The sequence below is a fragment of the Cupressus sempervirens genome, chromosome 2, assembly GCF_028749045.1.
Source record: "Cupressus sempervirens isolate cs-2001-9-10 chromosome 2, ASM2874904v1, whole genome shotgun sequence".
Taxonomy (NCBI): domain Eukaryota; kingdom Viridiplantae; phylum Streptophyta; class Pinopsida; order Cupressales; family Cupressaceae; genus Cupressus; species Cupressus sempervirens.
In genome coordinates this window covers 55,095,043-55,108,058 of record NC_143119.1, presented here as the reverse complement: position 1 = coordinate 55,108,058, position 13,016 = coordinate 55,095,043, and the positions used below count along the sequence as shown (strand labels likewise).

The 13,016-nt window shown below is 37.2% G+C and overlaps 1 protein-coding gene across 8 annotated transcripts in view; it reads left to right on the top strand.

Annotated features, from left to right (window-relative positions):
- The first annotated feature begins 704 nt into the window (after nt 1-704).
- LOC149571033 (uncharacterized) overlaps nt 705-13,016 on the top strand; it is a 42,216-nt gene continuing 29,904 nt past the window's right edge. For 7 of the 8 annotated variants that reach the window (XR_016359758.1, XM_089812601.1, XM_089812600.1 and 4 more), the window contains exon 1: nt 705-1,350. Coding sequence is in view for 6 of the 8 variants with exons in the window: in XM_089812601.1 (XP_089668727.1) it covers nt 1,036-1,350 (315 nt within the window). In the remaining 2 variants the exon portion in view is untranslated. The remainder of the gene's footprint in view (nt 1,351-13,016) is intronic. The other variant, XR_016359759.1, reaches the window with a different exon arrangement.

Genomic DNA, 13,016 nt, shown 5'->3' with positions numbered 1-13,016 from the left:
CATAAATTCATCTTGTAAAAGCATCAAGGAGTGTATGAAATACATGAGGCTATCTAGTCAACTAAATCTCATGAAATTTGAACAAAACTAAGCCTTCCCTTGATAAGTTATGCTCTTTATTTTGTTGTTTAGACATATTCCTATGAAATATGGATTTGGAAATGGGTGAGACAACTGTCAAAATTCAAAGGACTTATCACCATTAACCTTTAGATTCAAAAGAAATATGGAACCTTTTATGTGAACAATTTGGATGTGTTATAAATGCATGACAAAGACTCATCTTAAAGCTATAATGAAAGCTCATAATGTATACACAAATAACATTGGGGATGAACAAAATGATAAAGAGTGATGGACAATGAAGTCCCAATCCTCCTCTGAAGGCCAATTTGTTGCTACCAGGCAAGGCATGCCATGTCCCTTCCTCATTGTTATACATCAAAAAGACAAACCGAAATTAGTAAACAATGACAATCAATTTGATGGTCATTCGAAGGCTCTAGCAAGATTACACCATTGATTGAAATATTTAACCTAACCTCTTACGAATGGAAAACACCACCGAAATAATTAATATTATTTGTTTAACATTTAAAAAAAAAAAAAATCTTTCTTGATAAGTAGGAGTTAATATTATCTTTTTATTATCTTTTTGTTGTTTTTCTTGCCTCTAATTTGCACATGTATCATACGCACTCTTTATTCTCGTGGGCGTTAAAATTTGCTTCGCCTCATTACAGAAGGTTCCTCGGAAGGATGGTCTCCCACGCAAACCCCTTAACACGGACCTGGTCACTCCATCTCCCATTCACTCTTGAATGAACCAGTCTTAGAAACAATGGTTCCCTGCAAATCCCTCCAAGGATATTAGATACCACAAGAATAATATTACAATCAAGAATATCGTGGTTAGTAGGTCGCCTGTGATCATATTTAGGGACAATAAAATCAAGCACGCCTTAAGGCAAATTGGTTCTGGCATGATGTTTGCATTGGTTTTAGTCTGACGTGCAGGTACAATTTCCTGAAACAATGGCGGTTTCTTCTGCCACAATTATTAGTCGTAATTGTCACCCAAGAAACCCTTGTTTAATCCATTCTAAGGTGCATACACGGACGCCCAGTTTATTCAGAAACCATAAATACAGACAGGTGATGACGTTGCAGGTGGTGCCGAGTTCGATTCCTTTTGCAAGCGTAAGCGTGTCAAGGGATACCCAACAATCATTACCCGAGTCGGCTGATTTTGTTTCCACTGTTGGTCCTCCCCAATTAGTTCCCACATCGCTCAAGACATGGAATATGACGGATCGGCATCTGATGCTACTCAACGGAATCGCCTGTATTGTAAGCGTCATTGGAACTTATTGTTTTCCTATGGTTGAATCTCTGGTGTATGGACCTTTTTCCCCACTTTTTATCCCTTCTTTTTTCCCCTTATTATATACAGTAACATTGGTCATGTATTTGTTGGTTGGTACATGTTGGATAAGGTTAGGAGCTGTCTTTAAAAACATGAGACCGGGAATTATTTTCGATACAGTAGAAACTCGTGAAAATTAAGACAAAAATAGCTAAATGGAAAGCATATTGAATACTTGCTGCTTTCTTATAATAGCAATTTTTTTATTTTTAGTTTTGTGATCAAGAACATATTCTATCCAGGTAAGTCATGTTTTATATTCATTGTGTGTATAGGAAGGTGAATTTGGCAACCTGTTACTTATCTTTGTTGCTGTTATGATTACAGGATTAAAATATGTAATTAAGAATTTATATGCTATTAGCAGTAGACAATCAATGCTTCCTAAGATAAAATGACAGAAACAACAGTAAACAATTAGACTAATGAAATAGAATGAGCAGGAAATGCATCCAGGGTGTTTTCTTGTCATCCCTGTACTAGTCACATCCCAGAAACGGCACTAAGCTGTCCCAGACAGCAGTTATAGTTAGAAAAGGAAAAAAAACAAACCAGTTAAATGTTTTGCCATCAATTTAGGGATACTATGAATTGTAGCATAACACGGCCTTTATGTTAAAAAATTAAACAATGAAATACATACTGCCTTTATTAAAGCTATGCCCTAGCACCTCCACCTCCACCTCCACCTCCACCTCCACTGCCTGGCTTAAACTGTTATTCCTGTCGCTGCCTTAATACTATGGTAATAATGGCTGTAATTATGATGTGGTCATGGCTGAGAATTGAAACCAAAAAATCCTATAATTTGGTTGAAGAAGGTTGATAATTCATTATAAATTTGTAATGATTTCCTCTGTATAGAATACCAGATTTTTTAGTTCATTCATAGACAGCCACAATTTGTGCGTGCTTCTATATAGGCTTGAATCAATTTTGTTCTACTGTTCTATGCCTCAACTGTAATGAAGTGCTGCAGGCATTTTTAGTGTCAATGATATTGCATGACCAAAATATGCCAAGGTTGTCCTTTACTTTAAGCAAGTTTAAAAGTGATCCAGAGAGAGTTTGAGAAATTTGCCCTGTTTTATAGGAGACATTATTTTTTGGTAGAAGGTTGAAAATTCATTATAAATTTGTAATGATTTCCTCTGTTTAGAATACCAGATTTTTTAGTTCATTAATAGACAGCTGCAATTTATGCTTGCTTCTGTATAGGCTTGAATCAATTTTGTTCTACTGTGCTATGCCTTACCTGCAATGAAGTGCTGCAGGCATTTTTAGTGTCAATGATATTGCATGACCAAAATATGCCAAGTTTGTTCTTTACTTCAAGCAAGTTTAAAAGTGATCCAGAGAGAGTTTGACATTATTTTAGAAGACATTATAGAAGACATTATTTTATAGATTTGTTTTTTAGATTTTTTTATTTTATTTTGTCATTTTGTAGTTGTATATGCACATCAACACTGTAAACAACGATTTTTTTTAAAAATTGTATATTGACACACTTTGATTCTCAATTCTAACAATAACATTGTTGAATATAGTCATTTAATGATTATGGTGAATGCCTTATCATATGAATAATTGAAATTAATTATATTTAAAAGAAAAAACCTATTTTTTAATTTCGCACCCACTCCCATCCCTAAAAACACCTCCCATTTCCTTCCATCCACATCCCCATGTTTCCTCTTGTCCCCATCCTGGAAACCTGGAATGTAGAAAAATTAAAATGATTGATTGCATACGAAGAAAAAGAGTATTTGCAGGGAATTTAGATATGAATTCGTGGGCACAAGTACAGAAAGTTCTTAACCATAGACATCTATTATGAGTGTGTTTCAAGACCAACTTTGCTGATTAAAAGTTAAAGTGCATGTTTTGAGTAGGCAGGGAAGTGGAGAGGGAGTGTGAGAGGTAGGGATGGGGAGTGTGGGAGGGAGGGCTCTTATTTTTGTCAACAATTTATGAATGAAACAATCTTGTCTGATTGTTTAGATTGGTTTCTCTTTGAATTCTTATTTTGGTAGCTAAAGCCAATGTATAGGTAAGGTTTCCATGATTATTTCCTTGGTCCAAAATCTGATAGAAACCCAGGTTCAGACCCGTCTTGGTTTTCTCTCTCACTACTTTTGTGGTCAGCTAATTAAGAGAGACACCATTAATGATGCAAGGCTACATGCCAGGTGTAATTTGGTAGAAAATATATATCCCTTTGGCTGGCTTTGTAGCTAAAAGGGTTCCTGTGTTCGACATTGCACCAGCAGTTCAGGGTCATTTCTCTTTTCATCTAACAAACAGTAAGTCATTATCAAGGTACACAAATGTCATCCTGGCTCCCAGCATTCCAGATTAAAGGCATGTCAAATTGTTGAAGTTATGTAGTGTTAGGAACCTGTGTGTTCCTTCTGTTTATTTTGTTAGAGTAGAGTTGTTGGACGCATATGCTTTGTAAGTCGTCCCGTGAGTTTATTTTATTATCCCACATGCATAGGTAGTATTACTTTTCTAGATCGTACCCAGTATATAAGAATAGGTTGAGGCCCTTGATGGGCACGGACGAATTTATTGTATTGAGCTTGCTCAAAGGAGGTTACCCCCTCGAAGTGGCCTGCGATCAGTAGATTTATTCTGAGTTCTGCTATCACTTTGTATTCTGTTATTTTGAGCATTCTCACTATATTGCTATAAGGAGGTTCTTCTCATCTGGTATCAGAGCACTCTCTTGGGCTCGCTGGGTGGAAATTACATCAAATTTTTTTTCTGTCGTGGCCTTCAGGTTCCTCTCACTTCTAATATCTCTTGTTATTGCAATAACTCTTTTCAGTTGTTCTGTCTGTGAGTGAATTTTTCTAAGTCGACTGTTCAGAACAGAAAAAAAAAAAAAAAAAAAAAAAAAAAAAAAAAAAAAAAAAAAAAAAAACAGAGTAAAAATTTTTCTATTTTTTAGTCGTAGCTTCCTTGTTTGCTTTCTGTTTCTGCTCATACTTCCACAGAACGTCTGCAATATCATTTCGCATACTTCCTTCCTTGGCGACCCAACCCCAAATTTTACATATCAAAGCCCTAAATCCCTCATTTATCTAATTTTAGGGTTTGCCCTCTCTTTTTCACCTCTCATCCAATCGCCACCAAACTGAGCCACAAGATTCAATTCCTCATTTTGCTCCCTTATCCCTCTTGGACTGTTCGCCTCATTTCGCCTCCCTACCCTTGAAACCCTCATTTTTCTTTTTCCCTTGTCCCCAGATAGTCTCCCACCACCCGTCGAACACCCATTTCCTATATGAGTTTTACCCAAATCCAAGTTTGCCGTAACTAAAAAAGTTTTTGTTTCTCATCTTCTACCCATTTCAAAAAAAAAAAAAAAAAAAAAAAAAAAAAAAAAAAAAAAAAAAAACAAAAACCTTGTTTTATGGTTGTTACGCGTACAGGAGCAAAAATCATGGAAGAGGAAATTGCATCCCTCAAAACCAGACTTCAAGATCTGGATGACAAAATTCTGGGTCTTAACTTTCAGCAGTCAGCCATGAGCCGAAACCATTCAGGAGATACTGGGTCCTCTTCTGGCAATTTCCGTGGACCAAAGCTTGATTTTCCACGCTTCGATGGTTCTGATCCGACTGGATGGATCTATAGGGCAGAGCAGTATTTCAGCTTGCATAATACTTTGGATAACCACAAAGTCTCCCTTGCATCTTTTCATTTGGAACATGAAGCTCTTCAATGGTTCCGTTGGTACATCAAGGCTAATGTAGGCCCAACGTGGAGCGAATTGTGCACCCTCATTTTGGAGCGCTTTGGCCCTAGTTCCTTTGATGATTTCACAGGAGCACTCACTAAACTGCGTCAAACAGGCACTGTAAGAGAATACCAGACAGAGTTTGAAAAATTAGCTAATCACACAGAGGGCTTGTCTGATGAATTCTTCCGTAGTTGTTTTGTCAGTGGTCTGAAGGATGCACTTCGCTCAGAAGTCAAAATGTTTCGCCCTCCTACAATGATGGAAGCCCTTGGGTTGGCTAAGTTAGCGGAAGACAAGATTAGTGCTCTACAACGCTCCAGATCTAATTTTGTTCCATTCAGAAATACAGGTTCTCACAACCCTCCAGTCATACCAGCTCCCAGAACTACTCCGATCAAGCACTTGTCTGAAACAGAGATGCGAGTTAGGCGAGACAAAGGGCTTTGTTATAATTGTGATGAGAAATGGTCTCGGGGCCATAGATGTGTTCAGCAAAAGCTCTATCTCTTGGATGTGGATTCTCCACCGGAACTGGAAGAATATGTAGATGCTCAGGAAACAGTGGATGCTGAGGTTGAGCCTCACCAGCCTGAACCTCCTTCCCCAGAAGCTCCACCAGAGATATCTGTCCATGCTTTGGCAGGAGTCACTACTCCACAAACCATGCGGGTCCAGGGTTTCTTCAAGAAGATCCCTCTTACTATACTCATTGATTCTGGTAGCACTCATAACTTCATTGATCCACGAATAGCCAAACAGGCTGATTGCTTTATCCATCCCTGCTCTAGCTTTGAAGTCATGATTGCCAATGGGGGCACTTTACCTTGTAAAGGGAAATGTCGCAATGTGCGTCTCTCTATTGGAGATTATAACATGCGCTCTGACATGTTTGCCTTACCCTTAGGTGGCTGTGATGTGGTTTTGGGTGCCCAATGGTTACGCACTCTTGGCCCCATTCTTTGGGATTTTGCTGAACTTTGGATGCAGTTTTCAGCCGAGGGGCACCAACACACTTTGAAAGGCTTACAACCAGGGTCTCTCAGCATCATCAGTTCACACCGTATGGAAAAACTTCTTAAGAAGAATTCACATGGTGTCATCGCTCAGCTCCATTCCATTCAGATGCAGCCATCAGCAGTCTCTAGCACTCCTGCCGATCTCCAACACATTTTGGACAAGTATTCTGGTATATTTGCTGAACCTGTGGGATTACCTCCTTCTCGTCCAGAGGACCATCGTATTCAGCTCCTTCCTGGCAGTGTTCCGCCCAACATCAGGCCCTACCGCTACCCATTTCATCAGAAGACCGAAATCGAGATACTTGTCCGTGACTTACTGAAGCAAGGTATTATTCGCCCTAGTACCAGTTCCTTTTCTTCTCCAGTTCTGCTTGTTCGCAAAAAAGATGGGTCATGGCGACTCTGCATTGATTTCCGAGCACTTAATCATCTCACTATAAAGGACAAGTTTCCCATTCCAGTTGTTGATGAACTTCTTGATGAACTTCATGGGGCTCATTTTTTCTCCAAGTTAGATCTTCGTTCTGGGTATCATCAAATTCGGGTTAATGAGGAGGATATACCTAAAACTGCCTTCCGCACACATGATGGTCACTATGAATTTTTAGTCATGCCCTTTGGCCTCACGAATGCTCCTTCAACATTTCAGGCAGTGATGAATAACATATTTCGACCATACCTCCGGAAATTCATTCTAGTCTTCTTTGATGATATCCTCATATATAGCAAAACTTGGGCTGAGCATCTCCATCATCTGGAGCTTGTCTTGCAACTTCTCTCTGATCATCAACTCTGTGCAAAACTATCTAAATGTGTGTTTGGCCAGGAGGAAGTGGAGTATCTCGGGCATATTGTTGCACACCATGGAGTGCGGGTGGAACCTGTGTGTTCCTTCTGTTTATTTTGTTAGAGTAGAGTTGTTGGACGCATATGCTTTGTAAGTCGTCCCGTGAGTTTATTTTATTATCCCACATGCATAGGTAGTATTACTTTTCTAGATCGTACCCAGTATATAAGAATAGGTTGAGGCCCTTGATGGGCACGGACGAATTTATTGTATTGAGCTTGCTCAAAGGAGGTTACCCCCTCGAAGTGGCCTGCGATCAGTAGATTTATTCTGAGTTCTGCTATCACTTTGTATTCTGTTATTTTGAGCATTCTCACTATATTGCTATAAGGAGGTTCTTCTCATCTAGCTGCAAGATAGCCCCGTCATACTCGTATTGGTTGTCCATCATGAACCTTCCATTTCTTCAGAGACTGACTTGTCTGTATATTTCATCTCTGCTATTTATCCTCTGATGTCTACTATTTGTCGTTAGTGTATCTCCTGCTATTTATCCCCTCATGTCTACTATTTGTCATTAGTGTATCTCCAACAACTTCATGTGCTGAAGTATCTTAGACAGCTCTTGTCCAATCTTACGGACATCGATTGTCTTGACACCGGGCCCTTCTTCATGCTTCCACTGTGGCTTCCTCTTTTCTTCAAACTCAGTTACTGGTTTTGTTCATTCCTGTCTTCCTTCCTCATTCATGGTGGCATGGTTGCTGGTGACACTTGTCAAGGTTCGCGTGAAACATATTAATGACAGAATATGTGTCACTTATGTGTGACTGCCAGTATGGAATGAGCTTCATTATGTATGGACTGGGGGGGAAGCCCATTTGAATGCATGAGTCTTAGTATTTTTAATGTTTCTATACATCACGCAAAAACAAAAAGTCCCTTACAATACATTGGTTTTGCTGGATGAAGCCAAGCGGTATTATCAAGGATGTCTGTAGACATTGCTTTTGAAGGAATTCAAAGTGGTATGGTGACTGCCATCAGTTTAATGGGATGCAACAGGTGGTACCCGTTCAGAATCCTTGATACAGGCTATTGACAGGATATAGAGCAGCAGTTGTCATTGTATATAATATATATGCTACTGAGCAGGGCAAGACTTTTGTAGATGAAAAACTATGATTTCAGAAACTAAAGAATGATGGCGTATCTTATATAGTGAGTGCTGTGTATGCAACAGAATAATTCTGTGTGCATAATCTGGGCATGTTTATTTTTCTTTAGAATGCAAATGAATTCTTTGCATATAGTATGTGCGAGATACATAAAGTCTAACGTGATTTTGAAAATGCTTAGCAGAGATTGTCCGTACTGTTAAAAGACAGATTCCCTGATTGTTGAGAGTCAACAATCCCTGGTTAGTTTGTCCTTTGATTAAGTTTGAGACTATTGTACTCAGAGTGTTTGAGCATTCGATAAAGGAACTATTTTTTCAAGTGTGGCTGGGGTTTTCCTCAAGGAGGAGGGTTTTCCTAGGATGAATAATCATGTCATTTGTTTGTATGCTTTTCTGATTTTCTATATATTGCATTTATATTGTTCTGGTTTAAAATATTAACATGGTATTTGAGCAGGTCTAAGGTACATTCTGAACCAAAATATGACATTTGGATTCTAGAAGAATCATGATGTCTGATGGTTGTTTCAATCTCAGCTATTGAGGCTTGTCATGCAATTTTCTATACTAGGGTTCAAATTTCCATTCTATGCCTGCACTATAACTATGTGATGGTGAAATATCTATTGGCGTATTGTGAGGAGCATAGTTGGAAGACTCGGACTTGGGAACAACTTGCCAAGCCCCCAAAACTTTATTTGGGAAAAAATTGGCCAGTTCTCAAAAAACCTCGAGAACCTAAAAAACCGCTTAAATTTAATTTAAAATACGTTTTTTTGGCAAAATTCAACAAGAAGATGCATGTAATGAGTTCATTAAAGAAAACACAAAAGAAACAAGAAAAGTTTAACCTTCTTTGGCCTCCAAATGCTGAAAATGAAACTCGTGAACAAAAAAACCCTTTTTTGGCCTTTAATGCCATTGTCTGTCATGCGGCTGAGTCGTTGGTAAATACTCGCTGAGGTTTTAAGAAAAAATCGGTGATTAGTCTGCCGCTAAACCAAAAAAAGGGGGAGGTTTTAAAGTTGGCGAGTTGTGATTTAGTTCTGAGTTTTACACGCCGTGTTGGAAAAATTGGTGATTAGTTGCTAATTGCCGATAGATCGGCGATTATGCCAACTATGGTGAGGAAGATTAAACTATGAAAAGATAAGTATTCTATATAGATCATGAATTTTATATATTTAATTCATGCAATAACATTGAGAGTAGTGAATCATCTATGCTTCTAGCATTAGTCTATTTGATTCTATTACTAATCACTCTTAAATTCTTCCAGGATGGATTGAGAAGCAACGGGATGATGAAAGATTACATGCAAATTCATGTACATGGGAAATGCTGTTTGCAGCCATCGGATTGAATTGGTTATCCAACTTCATTAAAAAGGAAGAACCTATCCAGATTATCATTAGAGAAAGACATGACATTCAGAGGGGGACTATAGAAATCAGATTTGAAGGGAGCTTGTGTGACAGAGAGGGAATGCCTAATGCCTAAATTTTTGCAAAGCTCATGTGACAGTATGACTGCTAAAGCTCCCTGTTTGGTCAAACTTGGAATCAATTCTCTTATTGTGATAATCAAAGCAGTGAGAATGCTGCCTCTGCTGAGAGGGAGCCTTTATTGAGAGAGAGTCCTAACTATTCTTATACATGTTAATGAGTTCTTCTCCATGAGGGATAAGTATGAGGTGAAATCCTTAGCTAATGAGTTTGCTATGAGAGAAGTTCAAGGTGAAATCCGTCGTTCCACCCTTTGCGAGTAGGCATGATGGAGATACATTCTTCTCTGGGAGAAGTTTGAGGTGAAAGCCTTCGATCCACCCTCAGTGAATCTGCAAGTAGGTATGGTGGATCCACCCTCTACAAGTAGGCATGGTGGATGTCATGGAAGAAATTCCATGATGTAGCACTTTTGTTTATTCACCCTTTCGGAGTAATCATGGTGAGGTGAATTTCATAGTGAGACTACAATATTATGTTGAGAAAATATGATGAAATTTTTTTTATTGACACTCTTTGGTGGTAGCTCCTTTGTGCTTGTTAGGTTGACACACACCATGTCATATGAATGATCCCTCTCTTGCTAAGAGGGAGTGTTGAAATAATGTAGCTGCGAGAGAGCTCCTTCATACCTGTAATGTTCATCTCCAACTCTTGGTTCTCCATCAATGACCTTCCATCTCTTTAGAGACTTCCTTGTGTGTGTATTCCATCTTTGCTATTTATTCTCTGGCGTGTACTATCCACTAGTAGAGTATCTTAGATGACTTCATGCGCTCAAGTATCTTAGACGACTCTTGTCTAATCTTATGGTCTTTGATTGTCTTGATGTCGGGCCCTTCTTCATGCTTCCACTATGGCTTCCTATCTTCTTCCAGCTCAGTCGTCATTCAGTTCTATCTTCCTTTTGTAAAAATTATATAGTCTCTCTATATTGTTTTTTTTTCACAAGGCTTAGAGGAAGACTCAATCTTCCTATATATGTTCGTGGTGCCCTGTAACCAAGGGACACCACCTTTCATTATGGTATAATTAGAACTATATAATATAATAATTATTATATTTTTATATAATATAATAATTGTTAATATTATAATTATATTATCATTTTAATATAATATAATATTTATCATATTATTATATATTATAATAGTAACATTTTTAATTCCATATAATAAATATAATATAATTATTGTATTCACAATAATTATATTCTCATGACCTTTATGTTATCTATTTCGGCTTGGAGGAATCCAACCATAACTACAATAACATGAACACTCTTGCTTAGCTATGGAGGAATCCTTGTTGATAATTTCTAATTTGTCCTCATGACACTATCTTAAATGATTTACTTATGAGAATGCTATGTGTGTGTGTGTGTGTGTATAATTTAAGCCATAATAAGTTTAATGTGTCAAATAATACTTAGTATTATTTGAGACATCATTGTGAATTAGATAGGTAGATAGGTAGGCTTCCCGAATGTAACTTCAACACTGCCTCTTAGCTAAGGAGGCTTTCATATTAGGTTGAATCATAATGACTGCATTATTATGGTTCACCATAAACATCACAATGTATTTTATGTTCTCAAATATCACCTCATTTGATATTGAACATATTTTTCTCTGATATAACCTCAAGTGATATTGAACATTAGATATCTGTCATTATAGTATGTTCTTCAAACATCACCTCATGTGATATTGAACAGTAGGTATCGATCATTATGGTATGTTTCTCGGATATTAGATTTTTTGATATTGAACATTTTATATCTATCATTATGGCATGTTCTTTTGATACTGCCTTATGTGATATTGAACATTAAATATCTGTTATGTTCTTCAGATACCACTTTATGTGATACTGAACATTAGATAAGATATATGCCATTATGTTAAGTTCCTCGGATACCACCTCAAGTGATATTGAACATTAGATATTTACTATTAGGTTAAGTTCCTTGTATACTACCTCAAGTGATGTTGAATGATAGATATCTTATTCAGATACCACTTGAAGTGATATTGAACGTTTATGTGATGTTCTTTGGATACCACCTTATGTGACATTGAACATTAGACATCTAACATAATGGATTTTAATAAATCTTCATCGTGAGATCGTCACTTCACAATGAGGATTAGAGTGTGCAAGTGTCTTATCTTTGTGAGATTGTCGCCGCACAAAGATGTTTATTTCACAGGTATAAAAAATATCACCACGGATTACCTCACGTGGTGTCGTCATGGCGTCACACACATGACATCCACTGCAAACCATATCAGAGGTTGGAACAAGGGCTTTCACCTCAAATTTCTCTCTCTGTTGACTCCCTCTGAATCTGATATCAACCTTCTGATCTCCTCATCCAAGGTTGTCTCTGACGAACTGCCAGACTCCCTTTGAATGTTAGTCTTCCTCTTCACAGAAACTGATCACAATCTGTATACTCTTCCTCTTTGAGAGATCTGATTAGAAGCCGTTTCGGGTTAAATCAGAAAAGCTTCACTTTAGTTTCCAAAGGTTCTCTAATCATATATAATTCCTGTAAATGAACCCACATGCAACAGAGGCTCAGTATCTGGAACTTGAGAAACAGTATTGAATAGTCTCCTTGCAAGGATTATACTGCATGTGATTCAATACTCCATTGGAACCATGGTTTTCAGCTGTAAAAATGCCATAGAGTTTCACACACCTGCTAGCTCTACTGTCCTTCAGTGATATAGAGTGATACCAGCGATCTACATAGATCCAATCAGGAGAACATCTCTGATGTGCCTTATTCATCATTTCTGAGCTAGTAGCATTTGTGCAGTCTCCACTTCATCGAGTTTGTCCCAGAGAATATATAAGGAAAGACAGCTTCATATCACTTGGATCTCAGAAATAATATCACCCTTGGTCTAGTAGGATACCCATTGAGGAAACTCTGCGTTAGTGTAATTTCCCTTATGACATTAGATTATTTACTATAGATTTTGCCATTCAGACATTTACATACCAAAGATTTATATTTCTTCATATCCCAATGATTTCTCAAAGTCTTCTATCCCATATATATACTTTTTCATTCTAACAGTGATGACTTTCCATAAATAATAATAATAATAAATTTTATATTTGATAATATAATTATATTAGTAATAATGTATTAGTAACATATATTATATCAAATATATTAATATCAATATTACTAATAATATATTTAGATTATTAATCTAAATATTATATAATATTTAATTCTCTTATTTTCATATTAATATATTATGCAATGAATATAGTAAATATAAAATTATTATTTTAATTATTTGTTATTTAATTATATGACAGGGATAT